Raw genomic sequence first — 26,222 nt, forward strand, 5'->3', positions numbered from 1 at the left:
ATATATATATATATATATAGTTGTTAAAACAGTAGTAAGAAATTTGTCTTTTTGATAAGGGGGTACTCATACGAAAAAAAAAAAAAAGGAAAAAAAAGAGTTTCACCAAAGATTTCACGCCCAACGCAGACAAGTTATAACAAAGTATAGAATAGAATCAAGCAAGCAAGCAGCAATTGTTTATCCCGCCCTCGAGTGAAGTGGCATTAAAAAAAAAAAAAAAAGAGCAAAGGGACAATCAAGAATCATATACATCAAAACACAACATAAAACAACCCCTTCCTCCCTCCCTCTCATCTTTGTCCCCGCAGCACCCCCATCCACGCCTGTCTGCTTCCTTCAAAACCAAACCCCCCGCCCTGAACTCCTTGAGCAGAGACGGCCGGCGTATCCAGAAATTCAGGATGCAGGAAATGCCCAGCAATGGGAGCTAAAAAGGAAACTTCTTTCGTATTTTCCGACAAAAAAAAATGGAGGGGAGAATGGGAGGTTTGGTTTAACACAGGCAAGTAAAAGATGAATACATTTCCTTTCGATTTTTTTTTCTTCTTTTCTTGCTTCTGTCGTTTCCTTCTTTCTCTCATCCAACATCTCCTCACACATACACGCATGTAACTTCACATCTCGACGTGTGTAGAAGACGAAGGGGGGAGTATAAGAGGGAAGGAGCATGCAAAAATTCTAGGATATTCCGCAAGGCCTTGCCACCAATATATGGTAAAAAAAGAAACAGAGACAAACCCAGAGGTTAAAATATGCTAGAAGCAAAAAAAAAAAAGAGATTAAAAAAAGAAACTACAAAAAAAAAAGGGACACAGGATAAAAATAGTAATAATACTTATAAAAAATATCATATGCTGGTTTTTTAAGACGGCCGTGACAAGACATAAAAACTTGGTAATCTGCCATAAAATGGTATCTGAGGACCGGAATATAAAAAGACACTTAATAGTCCCTCAGCAATGAAAAGCGAGAAGCGGGAGCAGAAAATAAGACTGTGGAAACAGCTTTTCTTTTGCCATTCGCAAGGGGACGAAACAAAAAAAAGAAATATAAAATAAAATCAGCGAAACAAAACTCTATTGCAAAGGCGAAGAACGAGTGCCTGAGAAACCCAGTAGATAGAAAAAAAAAACAAAAACCACCCTCCCGGTAGATAAACGTATGTATACGAGAGAAAAGCCACAAAGAAACGATGAGAAAAGTTTTGAACGACATGCACCCAACACATGAAATATGCCCCGAGTCTATAAAAATGCTGGTGTCCGAATTTTGCCTTTGGGAGATATGCAGTCGACTCGCGCCCTGCGCACGTTCGACCGGGATAAAAAGTGGGAAAGATTTTAAGCCGTTTTGCAACAAGGATTTGAAGATGCGGGCGGTGAAATAGAAACGACAAGGAAAACATTTCAGACAGAACTTGGGTACAGATCACCAAATCAATTGGAGCATAGTGCATATAGGATGGGGCCCAGTCGTCGTCAGGCCGCGGCTGGAATTGTGACAAAACCGCCACGGTGCTGCCGAGAAAGGGGCTTGCTCTGATTTTGGCTTTCGCGCCGCTAAGTATCGAACGGATCAGGATCGCACACCGTAGAACTGTCGAAGCCCTTGGGCCAATTTGACTCGAAACGTTTTCCTGAATTCCACCACGATTCTTTCTTCAGTAGGCATTACTGTATCGAAGAAAAGTCCTTCCGACGAGCGGATCCGAGAACGCTCACCCAGAACGGTGGGCAAAACTCCAATACAACACGCATAACCGAAAACTTTTGAGAATCGCAAACACGCATCTAACAGGCCACAAGCGAGAAACATATGGTTCCTGATAAATCCGCACAAAACGTTCGAATTTTTTGTTTTATATTAAAAAAAAAAATTCATATAAACCGGCCGTCAGAGATTCCTCGAGCTGCTACTCATTGCCGGGCCGCTTGAACGGTTCCTATAAAGTAAAAAAACCAAGAACGTCAACGAGACGATTCACATTTGCCTTTTTGCAGCGAAACTATGTCTCTTGAGATTTTGTTAAGCCTTTGAGTGGGGTGGGGGGAGCCTGACGTACCATCGCCGCTTAGAGTCGTAGAAGCCAAATAGAGCCCATTCAGGCCACTATTTTCCTGATGTCCGCTCGTCGCCGTAGGGTAAAACTTTCGATCGTTATCCATCTGCGCTCGCATAGCATCGCTCACGGGAGCCATCGTGGAGGGGAATACGGGGTTCATATAGTTCTCGTGCGCACCCGGCTGCAACATGGTCGACCAATCGATGTCGCCGGTATTGTTGCCGTGATTATTATTACCATTAGCGTTATGTGCCGCTGGAACAACATGTCGTTTGCTGTTGTCAGGCACAGTAGTAGCAGCAGCAGTAGTAGGCGGTTTTGTAGAGTCGATCGGTGGAAGACCGACGTGGTTCAACTGGCCAGCTGTGTCAGTGCCCGGCTGCATCACCAAATGATTATGTTTGGGTTCAGCCATCCAGGGTGCTCTCGGATGCGCCTGGTTAGGATTGAACGCCGGGTCAGCTGGACCGCGGTTCAATCCATTGGCCGAGGGCATCGGATAGCCAAGATGGTGATGATCCGCGAACCTGGGTTGCTGTGCGGGAGCCACTGCAACCCCATTCACGGCCCCTTCCCCAAACGTAGTACCGACAATACCATTAGGAGTCGAAAAGGAACTACTAACATCACCCTGGACGAGCTTTGGAACAACGCCCGCTGCTTGAGCTCTTTTCAGGTGCGCATGTGGATGCGACAAATGGCTAACTCCGGTTGGGTTCCCTCGTCGCAGGGAGCATTTCTGGAAGTGGCGTTTTAAAATATCGCTGCGAGAAAACGTATCCTTGCAAAGCACGCACATATAAGGGCGATCACCGGTGTCTATTACAAACGCAATTGAAGAAAGAAAAAGATCGTCAGACCCAGAGAATCCCAGGAATAGCAAAGAAAGGGTTGAAATAATAAAATAAATGACGGAAAAAAAAAAAGGGCGAGCACTTACGGCGCAAGAGATGCCGCTTAAGGTGCTTCGCATGCAAGTAAGTCTTATTGCAGTGCGGACAGGGAAACTTCCCGTCTGCATCCTTGGCAGGGATGGTTGTTCCCTTGGTACCATTCACACCGTTTGTAACCGCAGCGCGACCCGGTACACTCGGAAGAATACCTCTCCGGCCCTGGGTTCCTACCACTTGTGTTCTCGGAGGATCTTTTGGCATGTACGGGCCAGAGGTGGGTGGCAGTCCTTCTGCGCCAGCCCATACGGGTGGCTTGTTCTCCCCGTTTGTAAACGGGGCCAACGGCACAGCGCCATACTCTGATCTTCTGTCACGCGGTGGCGCAGGCGCGATTGGTTGCGGGTATGCTTGGGTGGCTGTCGTGGGTGGGAGCATATGATGTGGCTGGAATTGCTGTGGATGTTGGTGGCCAAGGAAAGTTGACGGTGGCAAACTGTTGACGGGCGCATGCGTGGTCAACGGCGCCGACGATACCGCATAAACATCGGTGCCGGAGGTTGTCGGGTATCTAGGCATGTCATTCCGGAAAGGCTGGAGATACGTATGCTGAATTGGCGACGGATTCTGATGGTGTTGCAGTGGCGGCAACGTATGCGGTTGCGCCATCGCGTACGGCGAATGCATCTGATATTGGTGGAGATTCGACAGTGGCGGAGGGGGCGGAGGACCTTGAGGGGGGATGCTAGCAGAGGGAGGTCTCGAGACTTGAGGTCGAAGATTGGGATCCATGACAGGCGAGAGAGGAAAGAATGAAAAGTATCGAACCGTTGCTCAGTTGGAACGTCCAAACCATTGATCGCCCAAGCTCTGCAAGTCCCACTTAGTGTCTGTAGCGACAGGAATCAACCGTCGGGGCGGGGTTGATGGACCTAGAAAGAAGGCTGGGGTTAGCTCCTCGACCTCCGACGCGGGGTAGGTTATTTTCGTCTTGCACTGCGCGATCGAGAACAAAAAAAAAAAAGAACGATTGTACCAATTGCAGGGAAGATGTACGCACCTGAAACGACGAAAGTAAGGTTTGCGACTGGGGAATCCCGGTGTGCCTTAGCGAATGAGACACGACAAGGCGAGAAGCAGTTTCGTGGAGTCGAGCAAGGCAAGGTTGGTTGGTTGCTTGACTTTGCTACCGGGTTGCTAGGGCGTTGCTTGGACCTGCTAGAGATAAGAGCCGGAGCACTGGTTGTTAGACTGACGACGAGATCCACCCCGGAAGGAACAGATGTGGAGGAGACGAGAGAGCGAAGGCGGGGATTGGCACAATTGAGGCAGAGGCGAGAGAGAGAGAGGGAGAGGGAGAGGGAGAGAAGCAGAGATGATAAGAGAAAGGAGAGTGGCGCTCCGTGGTACCGTACCCAAACTCCACAGCGAATGACGCGATGAGCTTTCTTTTTTCAAAGACGCCGGCAGGATCAGGGCGGAGTACAATAAGGGTGAGAGAGGGAAAAAAATAAGCAAACGAAGAAAAAATTTACAAAAAAAAAAAAAAGGGTGAAAACGATGGAGCAGCCAAGAGGGGCTGGAGAGGGGTAGAGGGTTCAGGAACGGCCAGGAACAAGAGAGTGGACTTCGGAGGGCTTTTCGTCAGGGTAAAAGAAAAAAACGGATAATGTATTTATTTTTTTTTTGGCTTTTTTTGCGCGGGACGAGTGGGAACCCGCTTTTGCCTTTTTTTCTCCTTTTTTCCCTTCCGTCTTCCGGCTCCGTGGTTTGAGGTGAGGATCGAGGGGGGGGCAAAAAGCGCGAGAGAGGCAGAGAGAGGGTTTAGTGGGTGTGAGCGCGCTGGAGGTGTGTGGGAGGGGGATCCGGAGCTCTGGAAATATCCACAGGTCGCGTGGTGGGTCTTTTCTTCGCCTAAACCACCCAAGTTTCGAAAACAAAGCGAAAAAGGAGTGCGAGATGGGGGCAGCAGAACAACGGGAGTAGTTAAATAGCAGGCCACTGTGGCGGATCACGGAATGGGCAAAGGGGGCAATATGGTTGGGTGTTCGGGGTTCAGAAAAGATAGACAATCCAAGGTACGTGTTCTAACTCTCCCTTTCTTTTCCTTTTTTTTTTTTTTTTTTTTTTTTTTGTTTTGCCGTCTTCGCGTGGCGAGTGGGAAAAAAAAAGGAAAAAGAAATGCAAAGTAGAGTAAAAGATAAAATTACCTGAAGAATCGAACCCGACAACAGGCCTCCCGAAGAAGCAGATATGCAGGGAGAAACAGACGGAGACGGGATAGTGGGAATTTACCCGATAGCCGCCACAAGGTCGAAACCGTTGAAAGGTGGCTTGCCGACAAGACTTGCGGGATCAACAGACCAGGCGGGAACGAGGACGGTGACGATGGGGTGGAGGAGGGGAGGGGAGGGGTGGGAAGGACGAGCAAGCAGGGTGGGAAGATGGGGCTGCAAGCACGCAGGAATCTTGGGAAAAAGAGGAGCAGGGCATACACAAAGAAAGCGGAGCACCGGGCGGTGATAATATGATTGACGGGGACGAGGGCAGGAGTGGGCGATGATAGGTGAAATAAAAAGGAAACACCGCCGGAGAGGAGCCTTTCAGAAGCAAGAAATACGAGGGATAGGTAACGATGCCGAAACAATTGTCAAGGAACGGGGGGAAGAGAGGGCGGGGGTGGAAGGGATCGAAAGGTTTACGGGAAAAGAAATAAAAAAAAATAGAATAAAAATAAAAGTGGGCTCACCTGTTATCTATTCGGAGAAAAAAAAAAAAATAAAAATAAGAGATGAGGCAGAAGGGGGGGGAAATGGAAAGGAAAAAAGAGGTGATGCAAGTACCTTCAATTGCAGGTCGCACACAACACACACACTCACACACGCGCGCGCACGCACACACGCCGAGACAGCTAACTATTAACTTATGGAACAGACGGGGAGAGGAGATAAAAGAGAGAAAAGAGAGAACAGAAAAGAAAAATATGTGAGAGAGAGAGAGAGAAAGAGGGAGAGAGAGGGAGGGGACAGGGGAATTGACGACAGAAGACACGCGCACACACACACACACACAGAGAGAGCACACCGGCGCAATTAGAGCGAAGCAGACAAGACCTGAGGGAGAATGCAATTGGAAATAATGGGCAGGGCCAGGCAGGAAGTCTAATCACCGCCCGGAGCAGGGAAGGCTGGCAGGGGTGTGCTGGCCAATCGTCGCCCGGCAACACCGAAGTCTCTTTTCCCTGCAGAGGCAAAACACCCAAAACCGAACAGTCACTTCGGGCAGGCGGGTCGTGGCTATAAGCAATGTACTCTCAGACACTAATTTGGCGGGCAAGGTACATCCCTCCCCCCTTCAAAAAAAAGGTATCACAGAGTACTCCCTCCACCCTGTACCCTTCCGTGTATCGACAAGAGTACGAAAATGACGAACGAGAAATAAATATAAATGGTAAAAATTAAAAATAAGCCTTCAAGTGAATCAATCAATTAACAAATAAAAAAAACAAAAACAAAAAATATATCCTGCTGGACGTCGACTGGCATCCTTTCTCGACCAGATCCCTGAACATGCCCAAAAAGAAAAAAAGAGTTTCTCTTGTCGGGGACCCGTATCCAGCCAACCCGGGAACTCCTTAGCTGCGAAGGTTAAAAAACAAACTGGAGCAATTCTTCCAGCATGAAGCTCGGTTATCGCAAGCCTGCTGCGGAATACATCCATAATAACTTTTGTTTTGATAAGGATCTATGTATTGCTGTTTTGTGACCTAATGCAATCAGCATGTTTCTTTTATGCTTTTATGTACGGGAGCATGTATAACTGGGATTCCGGGGGCGACGACGAAAAATGCTCATGGATGGATGATACTACGATGTCTTGTCGACCCTTGCCGGGGTGGACAATCCCTCTGCCCGGTTTTGCTCTGTTTTCTCTCCGAGATCATTCAAGATCATATCAGCTCCTGGCCGAATCTCGGCGTCTGCCGGGGCGAGCTACCGTTCTTCGCTATTTCAGAATATGCTACTCTCATCGTTGTGTGTGTGTGTGTGTGTGACTATTGTTCGCCGGATCTGGTCCCCGCCCCTTATTGAACTCCCACGCCCATAGGTAAGGTTTCGAGTAGTGCCTTCGTAGCATCAGATCAAACCACGCTGATCGAAGTCAATCTTCCTTGGTCGTTTTTCGTTTCTGGCTGAGAATATTTTGCTATGTATCTCCTGCGCAAAAGGGGAAGCACAGACAGCGCACTGGCAGCAATCCGGCCAATGTCAAGTGCAACAGCGATCCCCGAAAGAGTCACTCGGGATCAGTAGAGGCCAACACTCCCCCGTTGGTCATGGACTCGTCGCGAACGCTGTTTCGACAACAAAGCCAGCAAGCGATCGGGGTTTATTTTTCGGAACTTCCTTTACGCGTAAGAATAGACTCGGACCATTCCCGTTTAGGATGTGATATCCCGCTCCAAATCAATCAAAACGTTTGTCAATCAACACTCCCCCTGCTCTGTTTTTTTCCTTATTCCCTTCTTCCCCCCGGTTCCCCTTCATGGCCCTTCCATCATCATAAAATCCTCTCTTATTGCAGAGATCTAACGTTCGGATTGTGCTCCGATGAAATAGAACAAATCCCTATGCAACGCTGGCGGGAACCATTAATGTCTCTCTCAGACAACCGACAAGGGGCGGGAGCTGCCAGGCTCAGCCGCCCTGGGATTTTGAAACATCCACCCGCTTGCAGGTTGTCAACCTTGAATGTCACGTGACGGGTACGTTTTTTCGGGGGAGCGTTCCGGAGATCACATGAACACTTGTCGGGAGAACGAGTGAGAGACGCCAACGCTGCACAACCCGCCCCTTGGCGACCTGACAACTTGACAGCAGCAGGTGGCGGAAAATGCACATCAGCCGCCAACAGCACCACAAATGGTACGGAGGAGTTACTAGTACGTGCTTGGTCGATGCCAACTTTAAAAGAAGGAAAAAAAAGAAAATAAATGATCGCTAGTGGTCTGCAGCAAGAAAGCTAACCAAGGAAAACACACACTCCTCTTTGCCACAGCCAGAATTAGGACTGGCAGGCAGCGAGTATATCCCCTCCGGCATTGAACATCGGGAGGAATTGCGACGGCCTTCATTGGCCCGCACACAGGGACAAACCATGGGCCCACGATGTCGTCGATTTCTGCGCACAGATCCCCCTAAGCAACGCCAGAGTGGGAACGTCCTGGGACGATCGACGGGCTGCACTTTAGCACAGGTGGGTTCAGCTGAGTCCCGCTCTTGCGAGTCCGGTTGAGGAGGGAGGGGGAAGAAGGGGAGTAACGGAGTACATAGTGGTTGGGAGCAAGAAAACAAACTCTCGGAGCTCTAACCCAGTTTTGGTTACGAACGCCTCAATCCATTGTCACGGATATCGCTAGCCAAAACGCCATGGGGTTGCGGGTTTATCAGCACTAAATGACGGAGGATTAACTCCGCAAAAGACGCTCTCTCACACCCAAAGGGAAAAGGAAAAAAAAAAAAAAAAGAAAAAGGAAAGAGAGGCGACGACAAGCCACTTCTTCCTATCCTAATTTAGTAAGCTAAAATCCTCTCCAAAGGATCACTCTGCGTCTCTTTGCCAACCCCGTATTTCGTATCCGGGACATATTCCATCCCCGGCAGATATTTTTTTTAAGTTCCTCGTGGCTTCGCCCTTAGTGGCATCCACACAACACAAAGATACATCGACACCGCAGTAGGGACGAGTGACAAAACGGTAAGGTCAAAGCGACAGGTACAATTGGTCCCCGAGGACGAGAACAGAGTTGTCCCTCGGGCATCAACAAGAATGATGTACAGGACAATCAGCAAAGAGCAATGTAACCCTCTCTCTCCTCTTTATTCTTTTCCTTTTTTTTTTTTTTTTTTTCCAGATAGCCGCTGTTATCACTTCCTTCAATTGTCTTTAGAGCGTCGGATCAATGTCCAGTTACATCGTTTGTTTGTTTTCTTTTTTGGGTTATACCTTTTCCCCAGGTCTTCAGCCAAGCACTTGTGGCTCCATTTCGTTGCGCAAAGCCTTCAGGCCCCCCTTTATCCCTTCCTGCCCCCACGCCCCAAAAGGAATTCCCACAACAGCTCTTCTGCACTGGAGCTGGCCTAAAATGTAAGCTTAAAATAGATGTGGGCAGTTCATCCCAGGATCAAATCTGTTCTGTACATACAGCAGGTCCAGGGTATATAGGGATATAGATATCAAGCATCAAAGCTTCAAAAGCCTCAAAATTCCCAATATCAAAACAAGAAAAGAAAATTGCAACGTTGCGAATGACGACAAACAAGATTGATACCACTTCGGTTTTAGCATACCTCTCTTTTCGCCACGGTCCTTGCCGGGCATGCAACTCTTTTTGCCTTTTAGCAGGATCAATCTTGCAGGGCACAAAATAGGGCTATAACACCCGTGTGCGCGCGCGCGCTCTGCACCATATTATTATCTTGGGGTCTTAACTCGGAGATGAGCGAAGGGGAAAAGAACAACATCCATCCCTCATAGTAACGCGTAACCTCCTCGTATACGAAATTACAGAACAATAAACATTGAAGCCAATCCGGCCAACTCAAACACGGAACGAACCTCGACATCATTTACCAATGTACGGGGTACTCCGGGTAATTAACATTTGTTGCCCTGAGTTCGCCTTGAAGTGACCAGTTACCCACAGAGGAGCACCAGGGTTGGGTAATCCGGCCGCTGGGTTCTAATTAGCGTCGAACCACCCTCGGCCGAACCTGTCGAACAAACGGCCCGATCCCACGAAAAGGGCCGAGGTCAAAAATCGATCGAGCCACGTGCAAAGTCCCAGTTAATGAGGAAACACTACCCCCCTTTCAGGTGATGAAGAGATTTTCACGGCAATATTTCTTCGTCCGAAATTCAAGAAACAAAAAAAAAAAGAAAAAAGAAAAGAAAAATATTCCCGCGCATATCCTACATTTCAGGCAGTTTGATTGAGATGATTTACGACTTACTTCTGGAGTATCTGACAGAAAGAAAGAGGGAAAAAAAATTAAAAAGAGTGGTTCCAGGCCGCAATCCGACCCAGAGCCACCAGCTTCGTCTCAATCTGATACACAATTCTCCCGCCCGCCAATCCACTGATCTCCCCAAAGACACAAGATTGAAGTAGGGGAAATTGCGAACCAAAAAAGAAAAAGACATTCGAAACACAAAAGAACAATGGTGCAAGAAGCCACAGGACGCCTCTGGCAGCGGCCCTCCCACCTCTCCCGACCCAAGGAAAACCCCAAAACAGAGTGAGTGGGTACAAGGAGAGCGGCGTCCCACTTCGGCGAAATTGTCCCAATGGCGGAGTGCCCCTGTTGCCAACCGTTAAAAAACAATGGGTGAGTTGGAAGCAGAAAAAAGGTTCAAGTGGAGTGGAATAACATTCGAGGGCCGTTCGATGAAGCTTCTCCCGAGAGACGCAAAGCCGAGAGAAAGAAAAAGGGAAAGCAAAAAGGCGTGGTACAATTTTCTTGGGTTTTGGTACTCGGTTGGTTGGCGCCGTGGGAAGTTACCACGGAGGAATTCCGCCATTTTCCACAGACTTTGTGCCATTTTTTAACTTTCTTTTTTTTTTTTTTTGTCATTCTTCCCATAAACGCCTCATCAAGCCCGAAGGACTACTCTATCGGTTCTTCCTCCTCCTTTCCTCCAGGGGGAGGCAAAAAAGAAGACTCTTGCGTGACATGAGCTGATTATGTGACCTGTTTAAAAAAAAAACCGACGCATTGAAGATCTGCCGGTTGAGGTTAATATTAACGAGGATACTGCTCTTCTGAAGTCACAGGGCAGAGGAGTGACGTCGCTTCGGTGATGTTCCGTGGATTTTTCAACCCGGGCATCTTACCAAGATCGCTGCCAATAATGGCTCGCGCGAGAAGCAATGCCTGGCTATTTCCACAGTCCAACTGTTTTAGGAGCACGACACGCTCGAACAAGTTTAAACTCAACAAAGTCCCTGGAAACCTGACTCGTGGGTCTGGAGATACCCTTTTTTTTTTTTCCGCATTCTCGCCAGAGCGCCTCATCATCTCGCCTCTAAGGGGCAGAGGAACTATAATGATACGGTGACGTCGGTTACATTTTTCAGGATAAAGGATCCCATGCCATGCTTCAGACAGTATCCATGCTCTCTAAAAATGCACATGGCGATGTGAAAGGATAGGAAGTTTAAAAAAAAAAAAAAAATCAAACCCTTTCGGCTGGGCCTGTTAGAGTTCCGACCACGGCGGCGAGACAGGACAAAGTTTCTGGATAACACGGCATCTTATCCGCAATATCCAGGATATGGCAATTTCAGCGTTTCAAGAATAAGCGCAAGGAGCGGCCTAACAAAATAATCATAATTTCCCTGGTTCAAGAACCATATCCTTTCCTCCGAAACGGGAGATACTTGGACAAGTTGCATCGCGGAGCTGTTGACTTGACACTCGACGAGATAAATTTGGCAACCCTCCGACAGCTCAGGGGCTAGCGACGCGTGTCATCATTCGTTACAGAATTAGACCCGGCAATCGGATCCACCTTCCGTGCTCTCTCCCTGGCTGCTTCAAGCCCGCTTGTGGCCATCCACAAGGCCCTGCCGTCGAACATCGCCGGTTAGGCCAATCACCTCCCGACACAAGGGACAGGCTAAAAGGACAAGCTTCTAAGGTTCCACTGCTCTTGTCATGGTTGCATCACAGTTACTCTGACTGAGCAGGATGGAATAACGCCCGTGGCGTCACCACATTTCTCCTGGCGCCGCTCGTGCAACTTTCCTTTCATCATTTTTTTCCTCTTGTTGGCCTTAGCGGGTAACAAAGCTTCAAGCGTGGACGAATGCGGAAGCTTTGCCGAGGATCGAAGGGTTCCAGAAAGGGCCATGAAACTGACAGTTGTTATCACGGGCGCACGGAGGGTTTTGCCCCGCCCAGACGGGACCTCGACAACCCAACAGGCTTTTTTTTGTTTTTCGCCTCCCTCGTATCGATGATATTATTTGAAATTAACGAGTTGAGCTTTCATGGGCTTGGGCAGTACAAGTGTCGCCGTGCGATTGGTTTTTGTTTGCTTTTTGAATTTGCCCGCGTCAGGAGTGTCCCTCGGCTTGAATGTAACTTGGCAATGATTAACCTCGCGCGAATCATATTTTCAACAAAGGTTGATCGATTAATTTCTCGTTCACATGAGACATTATCAACCGGCCAGTTTGTTGAAGCATCCCCAAGGCTCGACGGGGGTGTAGGTCGATATCTGATGCGCTGGAGCAGCCCAAGCTCTCTACGCAAGCCAAGCATCAGCAGATCTCTTCGACGTTGAGGAAAAGTGGGTAACTCTGGCGGTAAATTCGTATCTCGACTGCGGCCGGGGGGGCGAGTGCGTGGAGATAACAGCGATGCCCGCCATTGGCCGAGGGCGCCAAGCCCCAAGGCGCACTCCTGAGTCAGTGGAGGTGGGCAGTATTCCCCGAGAATAGAGTTTTGCGCTGGTCCCCGAGTACACCGCCATAATCCTCCGGGCGCAAAGGTACTTCCAGCCCAGGTTCGTGCGCATAACACCGGAGGATTTGTGCAGAATTATTCACCCCGGTGCATTAAAAAGAATGCGCTGACTAATAATGGTCAGCTTTTGCCCAATCAGGAAGGCCAACAGGTTTCCGTGTCGGAACCGGAATGCCGAGGCGCGAAATCGTCGGACGCGGGCTGGGCGGCTCGTTGGGCCTCTGAAGGAAATCGCTCGCCTGCTGCTGATAGGAGGATCTCTACGTTCGGTCAGACCTCGGACTGAGTGAAGAAATGTCCCTGTGTCCAGACCGAAAATTCGCGCTGACGAAAGTGCCAAAAAAAAAAAAAAAAAAAAAAAAAGAAAACTAATTGTCTAGCCTTTTTTCTCTCCCGTCTTACCCCGAAACGGTGGTAAACAGGAACCTGATTGTTGGATTTCAATAGTCACATCATTTCTTTGTTGGTGATACCCAGGTCTCTGGATATATTCTCATCACACGGACCCCTTGCCTGTGGTATTGGGTAGGACAACGTCCTATCTGCCTACCATACTCAATCTGACCCCTTTCTTGGAATGCGAGTATATCTTATTGGAAACCACAGAAGGGCTAAATAAGGTCCCGTCAATGAACTGGAGAAACGAAAAAAGTGAAATAAATAAATAACAATTCACGTCGAAAGACGTCTCACTAGAAACGATGATCTACGGGGGAACAAGAAGCGATAAGAAACTGGGATGACTTCGGAAGAACGAAGGCAGCTCACCGCCGTGTGTTCTGGTAGGACTTCTTATGTATCTACAAAGCGCATTGGGCGGGTTGCGAATTGAATAAGTCATTTCTGTAATACCTTTGGCGCACGCCACGCTGCATATTTGAGTGTCGGTGCTCTGTAGACGTCGAGGTAAGTCGCACTGCATGATGATGCGCGCAGGACGATATCGATCGTGTTGCAATCGAGTATTGGCATTGTCATCTAATTTCGGTCTTGATCTTCGTCTACTAACTAAACGCTCTCCGCCGATTTCCTCCCGGAAGCGGTGATGGGCAACAACGGCCGTGCAACAAAGCTCCTGAACTATAGTTTTCCATCGGATCTATCAAAAATCTCACTCTACACTTCATACTTGTGTCCCATTCTCCTGTTTTCCAAAACATACATGCATGTACCGTCCCATCATAACAATCATTGAGTGAAAGCTTTGCCTTGCTGTTTTCTGCATCGCTGTAGTGTATACGGAGTAGATCACATTTGATACCTCGTCGACAACCATAGCTCACCCATTCTACCAACAGCTATCCTACGTGTGTATGTACACAGACGCCCTGTGCACACTCTGTGGCTCCATTTCAGCCTCCAATGTAACTACGATATCCTCCGTACTTCACATAAACTACATCCAAAAAGAAGAAACCAGCCGCCATAGAATCGCCCTACAGCCCTGAATTTACAGAGTACTTACCGTACATAGAGTACACCCTCCCTGCCCCGAAGCATCTGGAAACCTCAAAGTGGAGAGCTCCGCCATGCCTCCTCCAAATATCCACGCAGAACATACCAGCCACAGCCACATGCAGCAACTCCATCCTCAGTCCTTCCAGGGCACACAGGGCACGGAGTGGCGCCCCCTTGCACGCCCCGCCATACAAGGATCCCGAGACAGGACATTCTCCATAGCGAGGGAAAATAAAGATGGCACTACGGAGTACAGGAGTCCGCTTTTTTTTTTTTTTTTGGCCTCCACTTCTGGAGCGCGGCCGGGGGTGTTTCAAAACCACATGCTTGGGCCCTTGTCGTTGGAGTTGTCCGGTGGTTCAATTAAGCAGTGGGTGGGGATGCGGGACGGCTTGTGGGGGGCCCACTCCATGTGCCTGGAATTTGTTTTCTTTTTCTTTTGGTTTACCTTTGGGCTGACGGCACAGGGTCCTTGTGACTGAGGAGGTTTGGAGGATGGAGGAGAGTGTATACCCTATGTACTATACCTAGATAAGGAGGTAATGGGAGGGAGATGTATCGTCGCGATTCTTATATGTACCCCGGGTGGTGGGTTAGTGCTTGAAGGTGTTGGATGAGGTGGTGACGGGCTCGAGAAACGGGGATTTCGATAACATGCATATGGTGAAATTGGCATATTAAATATCATGTGAAATGGGCTTCTATCTGCATATGGAGCATTCTGGATGCCCCGGAGTAATACCGTTGATATGTATGTGCTCCGCATGCGAGTCAAAATTGGGTACACCAGCCGCACAGCTAATCCTTGTTCGAGGGCGTCGACCCCCCTGATTTGCCTTTGGACGACAGCAACGGTCTTTGGGATTCCCAAAATTATCAACCCAGGCTCGGTTAACTATATGGAGCAAGGCCTTTCCATTTCGACCGGTGTGAAATCCCCGGAGACGGCAGAGAGGGAACGGGCAGGATAACAATGTCCGTGACCGCTTGGATTCAACGTTACTCTTTCATGACGTTCCCCCCTATTTTCCATGTATCTCCATGAGAAGCAAATCTAGCCCGTCTTCGGACTTCAATTCCTTCTTTTTTTTTCCTTTTTTGTTCCTTTCTTTTTCTTAATTTATGCTCTCAAAGTCACAACAATAGAGACCATGGAAGACTTGCCACACCGAGAAAAGAAAGAAAGAGAGAAAGAAAAGAAACTCATATGCAGGTGTGTCCGCATGGACGCACATGGGAGGAAATATATCTCCCAAAAGTGTCTGGGGAATAAGTCCCCAATATTAGCGAAGTGAGCAGTCACATGAATTTGCGTTTTGCCCTTGCTTTGCTCCTTGTTTCTTTTTTCTCTTGGTCTCATTGAAATATCGTCGGGTCATGTTCCATATCACGGACAAAAGCAAGAAGGGAAGCACGAACCTCCCCTGGGCGGTATACTGCCGTGGAATGTGCGGACTAACTTCCCCGTTTGGAGTCACCGGAGGTTACCATGGTGGTATCCGCTGCGGTAAGACCTCCACCTCCTCCTGTCCAAATTTATCCCCGCATTGGCCCCTTGGGAGCAGCACATGTTTTCGATCTGGATAATCGAAAAGCAGGGTAAACCAGTCTCGATTTCGAATTCATGTATTGGTACAATGGGAATGCCCGTTCAAGTGGACAGAAACATTGCGGCATACAGGATATATTCTCCTTTTGGCAGAAGCTGAGATCCAGAGTGTGTGAGACAGCAGCATGGTCAAGAGCGAAGATCTTTTTCGGTTTCTTATCTAAATATCCAAGGAGCACTTTCCCTTGCCTGTGGCCGCAGGAATATATGACAGTTGATGCCCAGATAGAAGACCCGGGGGAGAGTCAAAGAGCAAACAAACAACCAAACAACACACGATCGCTCTGTGTATTTCAATTTTTATGCAAAACCCGTGAATAAACACAGCGTTCATATACCTTCCATGTGCGCCAACCTAACCGGGAACACAAATCTTGCCAGAAAGAAAAATACCTGTAATTTGTACACCTTTTTTTTTCTTGTGTCTAATCAAGCGGATCATAGATGCGGTTTATCACCGACGACTCCTTGCTCCACGCTAGCACTAGGATTTCCACGGAGGATGTCCAAATGACACAATATTCTCCAGCTTTTTAGAGACTGAGCTGATCAACACTTCCAACCCTCCCGCTCAGTCTACCTCCGCCTTTGGTAACCATTCCAAGCGGATAAAATTTTTCTTCTCCAGTAGCTGTGCGCCCTCCAATATACCACTTCTCTGAGCCTAGCGCGTCCCGAAAGCCACCGCTCCCGCTGCTGCTATCACTGCCGCGACGATGTCTGTTATTTGGAACGGGGATCGGTGTGGAACTAGCCACCGGGGAGGTGGAATTCGAAGCTCCACTCAACGAAGTGCTGGGTGTGGGACTGAGGGAAGAACGGGCCTGTGAGCGGGCTGTAGGGGGAGGCGGCGAAGTGGAATGGGAGTGGGCGTGTGAGTGGCCATGAGTGGGGCGATGGCCGCTGCTGCCGTTGTGGCTGTGGTTGTGGTGATGTGAAGAAAAATGGCTAGATGCTGATGTAGCCACCGCTGCGGCCGTGGATTGTGGTGAACTGGACGGTGTGATATTTGGATTACTTCCTCGGGAAGCAGCAGCAGATTTGGGGGTTATCGCTCGAGAGCCGGAGGAGGATGGGTTCGCAGAACCAACGTGGGAAGTGGAGAGGCCCGTTGACGGGCCTGGCGAAGGCGGTTTGGCAGCCTTGTAGGCGGACTGGGCGCGGAACGCTGCCAGGAAATTTGCAAGGAAGGGTCTGTTGGTCGACATGACGTTGCTCTGGCCTGCTCAGGGCCGGCAGAAACTGGGAGTTGGTCTTCGAGGGACAAGAATATCAATTGAAAGCTGGTTTGATTCGTGTGGGGTAATATGGGGTTAGAGTTGAAGCAGAGCCGGGAGCCTGGGGTAAGGTGGAGCTGAAAACTCTGCTTCTCTTTCGAAGACTCTGATGCCCGCTCCCTTGGTCGGGATATTGACAGCTTGGACGGCCAAACCCTGGTAGTCGGGTCCTATTTCATCGCTGGGCATATGTTAGACAAGTACGGAATATAAATAGTTGATACCCAAGCGCAGAGAACCTTGCGAGCCTCCGATGCGTTGGGTTCAAATATGATATGTGCGCGGCAAGGCTATGACGACAGAGGGGTTCAGTTCCGCCGAGTCAACTTCTCGAGGAAGGCAGGGAAGTTGTCCCAAACACAAGGCTGCAGTCCTGCTGCGATTATAGAAGGGTCTCGATACGTGTGTAAATTTGATGGTTGGACGGCATTAATTTGGACCTATTTGTCTCCTTTTTGATTGCATTGTTGCATTGAGTCTGGTGTTGCTTTTCTTCCCTTTTCCGCTGCTCATGAAACACCACAGGGAGATCCCGGAACGGAGCGCCATGTGGCGGTCGGGAAAAGCCGGTGTCATCCCAACTCGCCAGTGGCAGATGTTCTCTCTTCTCTCTCGTGATGCAGTTTAGCAGCAAGCCGTTTCCAGCCGAAGGAGACGTTGAAAGACTATGCCCAAGGTCACATGGCCACGGAGAGGAGATGAGACGAAGGGAACCTGGCTCAACATACTCACCTGGCTGCTGATTGGATTAATCGTGGCGTTTCAATAGCAATGGATCAATTCAGCCCATCGAGTATGCTGAGCTGACTGGCGGAGCGTGCATCGAAGTGATGCTACTGCTCTGCACTGTCTATGGGCAATGATCCCGCTGGGAAATCGACGGGCCAACTCTTCGATATTTCGAAGCCTAAGTGGCTCTTACTCCCCCTCTATCAACCAGGATGATAGAATTTCCCCTGTTTGTGCTATCTGATTCCGTGCAGCTGAGATGCCAAAGCCAATGTTTCTGGAATATAGTGATGATCACTTGCTTTGACTTGCATCTTCCTGAGCTCCCTGTCTATGAACAAATTTCTAGGCTACCTGCGGACCTGATTTAAATATAGTTCTGCGTGAGGCGTCTAGACTCCTTTGGGTTGATTCCAGGAATTTGCAGAAAGACATTTATGGCCATTTTTTTTTTTTGTTGTCTGACTGAATCATGACAGACATACACTGATACCAGTGCTGGATTGATATTCCAATCACAGCTGTCAAGAAATGTTTGGAGGGCATGAAGCTCTTCAGGTTGCGTACATATGTTATTATACTATATTTCCCGCTGTCCCTTACCCATCCTGATATACCTGGGATGATTCATACACTTGAATATGGACATACACCAGCATCGACTCTCCTCTGACCACTTCTTTTCTTGCTTCTTTGCTAATGAGTTGTCTAGGTATGGGCTCTTGTTTCCGGGTGGCAGAAAACCCTATGATACTTTACCTGTGCACTGTGTACTATGTTATTGGATAATAGAACTATGATATTGTTTCTGTACATCTCACTTCTGCCTGTGTTGACTCATGAGCTGGTTACACATGACACCATGTTGGAAGTCTACTGAATCACCAGTATTGTCAGGCCATCTTGTTGTTGGTGCCTCAGGGAAAATCGAATCCTGGTCAATTGTGTGCATATCCCAGAAAGTGAGAATATGCTAAGAGATTGGTATTTTCACAAACACCTGCTGGTAAACACTAGCAGATACAGACCAAAAAAAATAATGCATGGTAATAGGATCTAGATGAGATGGTAGTACTCTGTCCGGAGTACTCTGTACTTCAACGCAGAAAGGCTCTCCTTTTCTTTGGCAGCGTCCCAGAAATGACGTCACGTGAACTCCCACTTCCCCCCACAGCTCTGAAGTCTTTCCGTCAGCGAAATAAGAAAAAAAAAAAAAAAGGCTTTGGTTCAACTCGTTATCCTGCCTTCCCACCCGCCAATTGACCGACAGTGTTCCTTTGCATGGTCCTCTTGGCCTCTGGCAACAAAAGTAGAATATGTTTTCCAGGCCAATGCGGCTCAATTGCCGCTCTGTGCCGCGAGCACTCTCCTCCAAGTTTTCCCGTCCGCACTATCCTTCGTATTCCGCACGGTTCAATTCCTCTGATGCAGCATCTACGGCGAAGAAGGAGGCTGAAAGCGCTGCTGTGGGGGCGGCAACGGCCACCACAGCAACTAGCGCCGCAAAAAAAGTTGCGCCGAGGAAGCGCCGGCTACGAAGGATAATGTGGATGACGGCGGCGGTGTTGGGGATGGGGTGCGGATATGTTTACTTGACAGATACGAGGGCGAGTGCACATCGGTATTTGGTGCCGCCACTGATTAGGTGGATGTTCCCGGATGCGGAAGATGCTCACCATGTGGGTGTGGACATGCTGAAGAACTTGTATCGGTTCGGCTTGCATCCGCGGGAGAGGGGAAATCCGGACGGTGATGGGAAGTTGGTTACTGAGGTCTGTTTTCACTTTTTGGGTTCTACCATGTCCCTACTGGTGGTGTAGTTTACTTATTTATGTGCTTCCTTTTTGGTAGGTTTTCGGGTATTCTCTCTGCAATCCAATTGGCATCTCCGGTGGTTTAGATAAAGATGCTGAAATTCCCTGCCCGCTGTTTAACCTCGGTCCTGCCATCGTGGAGGTGGGCGGATGCACGCCATTACCGCAAGAAGGAAACCCTAAAGTCCGAGTATTCCGTATCCCTTCTCAGAATGCCTTAATCAATCGATACGGACTCAATTCTAAAGGAGCGGATCACATGGCGTCCGTGCTGGACAAACGAGTGCGCGAATTTGCCTATGCGAACGGATATGGATCATCCGAAGCGGGGGAACAAAGGGTGCTAGATGGAGAAGCTGGCGTGCCACCAGGCAGCCTTACGGAGGGCAAACTACTGGCGGTACAGATCGCGAAGAATAAAACGACACCAGACAATGACATCGAGGCGATCAAGAGAGATTACGTATACTGTGTGGATCGATTAGCCAAATACGCGGACATCCTCGTCGTCAACGTGTCGAGTCCAAACACACCTGGCTTGAGGGATTTACAGCGCGTTGAGCCCTTGACGAAGCTACTTCAAGGAGTTGTTGAAGCGGCGCATAAAACAAATCGACGTACAAAGCCATATGTGATGGTCAAGGTTAGCCCCGATGAGGACAGCGAAGAGCAGGTGAATGGTATCTGCGACGCAGTTTGGGCATCTGGTGTCGATGGTGTTATCGTCGGAAACACTACCAACCGCAGACCGGACCCGTTGCCAAAGGGCTACCAACTGTCCGTGCAGGAACAGACTACACTTCAAGAAACCGGAGGATTTTCGGGCCCTCACTTGTTTGATCGGACAGTAGCGCTTGTATCAAGATATCGAAACATTCTTGATAGACACCCTGCGCGAGGGGGTCAACCGGGAACCACTAGTGATGGAACCGTGGCGGATGAGGGTGCTCCAATAGATATCGCTTCACCGCCAGCTAGAGCTGATCTTCAGCCGGCGAAGGTCCTGTTTGCATCCGGCGGTATTACGAATGGCAAACAGGCGCAGGCGGTCCTCGATGCGGGTGCCAGTGTTGCCATGCTCTACACAGGACTGGTTTACGGAGGAAGCGGGACGATCACACGAATGAAACAGGAGATGCGAGAAATTAAAGAGAAAAAGAGCGAGTAATTACAGTGTGCAGCAATACATATGTAATCAAGCTGTGGATCAGCGAACAGGAGGAGATAAAAAGAGTGAAAGAAAGGTTATACATACTCTGGCTCTGTAGACCAAGACAAAAAAAGGCATCTTAATCTTTCTGTTATGGAGTAGGGAGAATCTGTTTTGTGTGAATGAACTATTATAGTTACATGCATACCTGTTAGAGTTTGGCGTATGTTGTCTTGGATTTCAGCATTTGCATGTATTTGTCTTAGTGGGATTATTTCCTTTTTGGTACTCATACATATAGCTTGCTCTAGCAGGTTTCTTCTAAGTGCCACAAAAATGAGAAATGCATTTATTTGTGATCACAAAAGAGTTGCCGACGCCATTCTCCGTCCACTCTTGGCAGAAAAGCTTGTGAAAAGCTTCGGCTGCCAGACAAGCATTTTTGGGTCGGGCGTCTGCGAAAGCTTGATCGTGCGGCGGATCCGCTTGATTCCTGAGAGATTTTTTCATGGCGAAGGAATGTGATGGGGTGTTCAGGGTTGTCGGTGTGTGATTGTGACTTTTCTCGACTCTAGTGTGCAGATCGATGCCGTGTTTGTCGATTGCCAGCAGGGAGAGAGAGTGGACGCGTGCAGTAGCGTCAAGCCGGCGACAGGCATTTTATTGGGAGAAGGGGATGCGGGTTGCTGTCGCTTCTTCCCTGGCTCTTATAACTGCAAGATCGGTGGGCGTCGTAATAAGGTGGAGGCGCCCTCGGATGTACGGAGGACCGATCCTGAGTCGAACTATTGAATAGCTAACAATGTTAAGCGTTGAGGCACAAGGTCATGGCAAGGATGCTGAGAATGGAGCAGCCATCAATACCCCCACAGAAAGTTCATGAGGATTGATTCTTGTGATGAAATGACAGACAGATTTGACAGGTTGGTAGTTTGGGCTGTGACGCGACCATGAATGCTGGCACTCCGGGGTTACAGAGTTACTTTCAGTCTGGGTACTCCGTACATCATGTACGGTATATAGGGTTTTGGTCCCACTTGTTGATCTCGTTCTGTTTGCTCCATCTTCGGAGGATTTTGGAGGAATTGGGCACACTGCTCGGGCCGTAACTTTTTGGTGTGAATGATGGTCAGGACCCTCGGTTAAGCACCAGTGCTGTGCCCCAAGGGAGCCAGGATATTCGCTGCCAAAGCAAACAAGCGACTGTCCAGAAAGTACGGAGTACAGACACTGTTTTGGCCCGCCTAGATTAAGGGACGGGGGCTTGAATTGATCCTTGGTACGGAGTAAACACCGCGGATAAAAGACGAAGTCTGGGAGTTAATTAGAATGCTCGTACATCTGTAGAGTCGCTCCGAGATCTATCGACACCCTTGACCGGGGGTGGGGGGAAAGCAGTGATGTAGCATTTACACGGAGCATTCTCGAAGATGATTCCAGAGCGCGAGCCGGTTTCTCTTCTCTGGTTGGCTAAGGAACCCTAGTAAGTCCTGAGATGGTGGGAAAAAAGTTAAGAGAGTTCATAAAATGGACCAGCAGGATTCGAGACACGACTCAGCAAGCCTCGACAAGCCTTGAGATTGGCGAAGCTTGACCGTCCCAAGCGAGCCACTCACCACCGGGCGATGTCTGACTCTCCAACCGAGACGCCCCCATCCTCCAAAAAAACTTTCTTTTCCGGGGGGGGTCGTTGCCACCTCGTCGTGTGTCGAGGGACGCGCGGGCACCGAGAGACCTCAGTCAGGGCGCTCGTAGGGACAGAGTACGGGGTTAACTTCCCGCAACGCAGTCTAGAACGTGACCACTCGAGGAAGACCGGACAAGCAGACGAGAGGCAGAAGCAATACTGGTAGAAGATACGAGCCGACAGGGGGGGTTTCGCTGCTGTAACCAAAGGGCTTGAATCTCCACATTAACGACCTGCTGGCGTACTTTTTCCCTTTTCACAGCCCGGGCATCCTCTCACTCTGTCTTTCTCCCTCCCTCACCCTCTCTCTCCCACTCTCTCGCTGTCTTTGCTCACTTTCTTTTTCCCTATTTCCTCCCATCTGCCAGGCCGATCACTCCTGGCTCGCTCTCATCTCCATGCTGGCGGAACCATGCCGCTCGAATCCCCCTGTCACCGTCGTCGAGTCCGCTGCCGCATCTGATTTCGCCCTCTCTCTATGACCTACTCCCGCTCTTCCTCCCCAGATCACCCTGTACATATTCGTTCGATTATCAAAATCCCTGACCCTACCGTCTTTCGCCCGCAAGTCTCTTGCGCTTCGTTCACTCCCTCTTCGACATCGAATGCTGACGCTGGCGGGGCGCTTCGTGTCCTCTCTTATCCCCTGTTCCTCTCCCATCCGACTCCTCTGCCGATCAAACCACACCTCCAATCAACCCGGGCATCAAGCACGCTTATGGAGTCAACTCGTTTCCACCGGCCATGGCTTTAGACTCCCCCAATGGCGACGCGACTTCAGCCTCCCCCGCCCGGAAACGCTCCATTCTATCCAAGTTCACAAACCGATTCGGCAATCGAAACAGGAACATTTCCGAGTTCTACATTCAGCCAGATGATCCCTGGAGGTCGTACTCGCCCGGAGATATCGTGGATGGCTCAGTGTGCTTGGTCGTCGTCAAACCCGTTCGGATTACACATTTGGTCGTCTGCCTGCATGGCTATGCGAAAGTCTACAAGAATCCAGTCGCTCCGGGAGAGACAGCGGAGGACTCCGGATTTCCAGGGACGGGAAGAGGGCGAAGAAATGGCGAATACCTCGGGAACGGTTTGGCGACGTTATTCGAGGATGAGATTGTGTTGTGCGGCGATGGCCGATTGAAGGAGGGAATCTATAAATTTCGTTTTGAGCTGTGCTTCCCTCCCTACAGCCTCCCGAGTAGTATCAACGTAAGTGCTCCCCCTTCAATAACATTGAATATTTTTGTGTAATTACGCTAAATCTCGCGTCTCTTAGTTTGAACGAGGTACAATCTCCTATGTGATCACCTCTACCTTAACCCGTCCAACCACCATTTCCCCCACTATAAGCTGTGACAAGCGGATCCTACTCCTCGAAACCATTGATATCGCAAACTTACCCCCTCCAAAGCCCCGTGTCATATCCCTAGAACCTATATCAAAAAGGTCAAAGACAAGGTCGAAAACAAAGTCTACATCTAGCGAAATGCCCCGAAGGGCGTCGTCTCTCGAACCGCAGTCTTCTGACTCGGGCCCGCCTCTTAGCCCCGTACCAAGCGAAAGAAGCAATTCAAGTTGCGTTAGTAATAGCACCCAGAGCTTTCAAATCGTCAGCGAACCCAGCTCTGCCAGGTGCGGCGCCCAACGAAACGATGATTTGTGGAGTGGTGCAACATCTTCTGCTAGCCAAGAAATCACTGCTACAACAAAGGTACTGCGCGCTGGTGTGCTCCCGGGTGACCTCTTGCCAGTGAATATCTCGATCAAACACACGAAGCCCATCAGAAGCCCCAACGGAGTCATCATCACTCTCTACAGGCAAGGAAGAATTGATATGTATCCGCAGTTACCGATTGGCACGCCTGAGAAAGGGAAGAAACCCGTTTATGAAGATTACTACCCAAAGTCGCGCACTGGACTGGGTGGCCTGAGTTTTGGTGTGACGCGGACAAGCAGTGTCTTCCGTAAGGACTTGTCGCAAATATTCTGTCCATTGATCGTCGACCCCAACACCATGACCGCTGAGATTAAAACATCGATTCGTATCCCGGAAAACGCATTTCCGACGATCACGCGTGTGCCCGGCGCGATGATTAGCTTCCGTTACTATGTAGAGGTGGTGATGGATATCCGAGGAAAACTGGCGGGTCAGGATCGGTTTCTTCCAAGATTGAACATGATGAGCAATAATTTTTATGGCAATGGCAAGATGAATACTGCTGCGGAAATTCAGCGTGGCATGACAACTTCCAATGTTGCCGGCAACATCCTTGACACCGAACAGGTTCGGAGAGATAAGAGCGTCATTGTATGTCTTTTCGAGATCGTCGTCGGATCGAAAGATAGCTCCCGTGGCCAGCGTCAAGACGCATCTTCGCTTTCGGATCAGAGCCACCAGCAATCCACATCGCCTGACGACCTGCAAGAACAACAATCTACACCTCGCCATACGCGATCCGCCAGCCAATCCCCGCCGCCCCACAACGGATACGATCCCGCCGGAACCTCAGACTGGCCAGACCACCCTCCTCCGCATAGCGACTATTCCCCCGATTCCCCCCCTCCTATGTTTATCCCACCCGCCCAGCCGGAAGAGAATGTTGACGAAAAGACGAGATTACGCCGTGCTGAGGAAATGCTTCTCCCCAGCGAGCCACCACCCCACGAAGGCGATGTAGCTGGTCCGTCTTCCGCACCGCATGGACTGCCACCTTCCGCGCCCGTCCTCTCCGAAGACGATTCCAACTATCAACCCGCAAACACCCGCAATAATCACAACGATTTTAACCCCGTAAATCGCAACACTTCACCTTCTGTATCTGCCCCCTCCACGGATACAATTACGCCAACTTACTGCATTACGAATGATCACTCACCTCCCTCAATTCCTTCAGGCCATCCTCAAGCTCACGCGTGGCCAGAAGCTGCCAGGAACAACGCAAGTTTGAATAACACCGTACCTCAGTCGCGTGTTCAAGATGACAAGCAGGAACTCGAGCGACAGCGTCTATTAAATGAAGCCAGCTCCCCTGGTGATTACGGTTACGCTCGCATCCATGAAGGTGATTTTTCAAACAACTTTGAACCATCTGCACCAGCTCTCACAGAAGAGGATATTTTCGGCCATCCTGTCTCGGGTACACAGGCTGAAGTTGAAGGAGAATCGTTGCCGAAATACCAGCGCGGCAGTTGGAATTCATGACGAGGAGATAGCTGCAAGGCGGGAATATTCTCATGACTACCTCATTTTGCGATTTTCTCTTCTCGAGGGAGATATCTCCTTCATTTGAATTTATTTTTTTCGTCACAAATCATCTTGATGCACACAGCATATCCATTCAGTGGATAGAATGTTTGCCGTGGGATTTTATATGTTTTGAGAAAATATTTAATTGGCTATTTGCATGGCAGGGATATTTCATGGCAATCATGTATACCCTTGTGCTATTTCTATGTTGATCTTGTTCTATGTCAATATAGGTTTGGGGAGGGCATGGGCCTGATAGACAAGGTGTTTCTTTCCTGGTTCCTGGGTATGGAGTGCTGTATGGTCTTAGCACACCTGGGGAAAGCTGCAAAAAAAAAATCGATATATAACGCTCGGTGATTAGAGCTGGGGAGTTTCATGGACCGCAACGATTCACATGCATGGATTTGTACAAGATGCTTTAGATTATTGATGTACCTACTTGCTTTTATGCCCCGTGGCAGGTTTACTTACATAAATTTCTCACATTTTGGGTGAAGAGAGCCCTTTGGTGCTCTGAGGTGTGATTTTGGCTCTATACTTTGGACAAGGTTTACATATATCCCCGCTGTGCTTGTGATAATGATGACCCGGCGTTTCCCATGAGCCATTGCAATGTGTGATCACCCTCGGGCAGCTATGGACGATATGCAACTTCATTTTCAGAGGTTCCGCCAGCGCAATTCTAACCATGGGTGTTGTCTGGTCCAACAGAATTGCTGTGAACCCCCGATTGGGATCAATTCGCATCTAACAAGTACCCATG

At 49.1% G+C, this 26,222-nt stretch overlaps 7 protein-coding genes across 9 annotated transcripts; 4 read left to right on the forward strand and 3 right to left on the reverse strand.

Annotated features, from left to right (window-relative positions):
- Window positions 1-523: 523 nt before the first annotated feature.
- CIMG_07945 (C2H2 transcription factor RfeC) lies at window positions 524-5,528 on the reverse strand. Of its 3 annotated transcripts, none has more exons than XM_004445065.1 (6): window positions 5,166-5,528; window positions 4,016-4,170; window positions 3,006-3,887; window positions 2,691-2,884; window positions 2,066-2,420; window positions 524-1,945 (listed from the first exon to the last, which is right to left on the reverse strand). In XM_004445065.1, exons 3-6 carry the CDS (start codon window positions 3,745-3,747, stop codon window positions 1,920-1,922), a joined length of 1,317 nt encoding a protein of 438 aa, XP_004445122.1. In that variant the 5' UTR covers window positions 3,748-3,887; window positions 4,016-4,170; window positions 5,166-5,528; the 3' UTR covers window positions 524-1,919. The 3 variants fall into 3 exon arrangements, with proteins under 3 accessions (XP_004445122.1, XP_004445124.1, XP_004445123.1); XM_004445067.1 differs by having other exon boundaries at window positions 524-2,008; XM_004445066.1 differs by having other exon boundaries at window positions 2,066-2,884; window positions 4,016-4,173.
- A 1,298-nt stretch (window positions 5,529-6,826) lies between these two features.
- On the forward strand, window positions 6,827-8,250 carry CIMG_12050 (uncharacterized protein; the record flags this gene model as incomplete). The annotated part of the gene is made up of 6 exons (XM_012358546.1): window positions 6,827-6,991; window positions 7,184-7,369; window positions 7,401-7,432; window positions 7,575-7,720; window positions 7,773-7,897; window positions 8,014-8,250. 6 exons carry the CDS (start codon window positions 6,827-6,829, stop codon window positions 8,248-8,250), a joined length of 891 nt encoding a protein of 296 aa, XP_012213969.1.
- A 1,643-nt stretch (window positions 8,251-9,893) lies between these two features.
- CIMG_13284 (uncharacterized protein) lies at window positions 9,894-10,867 on the forward strand. Its single transcript, XM_004445068.1, has one exon. The coding sequence runs from the start codon at window positions 10,340-10,342 to the stop codon at window positions 10,562-10,564; it is 225 nt and encodes a 74-aa protein (XP_004445125.1). The 5' UTR covers window positions 9,894-10,339; the 3' UTR covers window positions 10,565-10,867.
- Window positions 10,868-13,277: 2,410 nt separating this feature from the next.
- Window positions 13,278-14,074, reverse strand: CIMG_07943 (uncharacterized protein; the record flags this gene model as incomplete). The annotated part of the gene is made up of 4 exons (XM_001240779.2): window positions 13,278-13,285; window positions 13,338-13,565; window positions 13,648-13,773; window positions 13,951-14,074. 4 exons carry the CDS (start codon window positions 14,072-14,074, stop codon window positions 13,278-13,280), a joined length of 486 nt encoding a protein of 161 aa, XP_001240780.2.
- Window positions 14,075-15,680: 1,606 nt separating this feature from the next.
- On the reverse strand, window positions 15,681-17,297 carry CIMG_07942 (uncharacterized protein). The gene has a single exon (XM_001240778.2). It carries the CDS (start codon window positions 16,758-16,760, stop codon window positions 16,086-16,088), a length of 675 nt encoding a protein of 224 aa, XP_001240779.1. The 5' UTR covers window positions 16,761-17,297; the 3' UTR covers window positions 15,681-16,085.
- Window positions 17,298-18,811: 1,514 nt separating this feature from the next.
- CIMG_07941 (orotate reductase) lies at window positions 18,812-20,766 on the forward strand. The gene is made up of 2 exons (XM_001240777.2): window positions 18,812-19,330; window positions 19,410-20,766. Exons 1-2 carry the CDS (start codon window positions 18,875-18,877, stop codon window positions 20,538-20,540), a joined length of 1,587 nt encoding a protein of 528 aa, XP_001240778.2. The 5' UTR covers window positions 18,812-18,874; the 3' UTR covers window positions 20,541-20,766.
- Window positions 20,767-21,895: 1,129 nt separating this feature from the next.
- Window positions 21,896-26,096, forward strand: CIMG_07940 (pH response protein PalF). The gene is made up of 2 exons (XM_001240776.2): window positions 21,896-23,418; window positions 23,486-26,096. The coding sequence occupies exons 1-2, from the start codon at window positions 22,954-22,956 to the stop codon at window positions 25,409-25,411; spliced, it is 2,391 nt and encodes a 796-aa protein (XP_001240777.1). The 5' UTR covers window positions 21,896-22,953; the 3' UTR covers window positions 25,412-26,096.
- Window positions 26,097-26,222: the final 126 nt, after the last annotated feature.

Source organism: Coccidioides immitis, assembly GCF_000149335.2.
Source record: "Coccidioides immitis RS genomic scaffold supercont3.3, whole genome shotgun sequence".
NCBI classification, from domain to species: domain Eukaryota; kingdom Fungi; phylum Ascomycota; class Eurotiomycetes; order Onygenales; family Onygenaceae; genus Coccidioides; species Coccidioides immitis.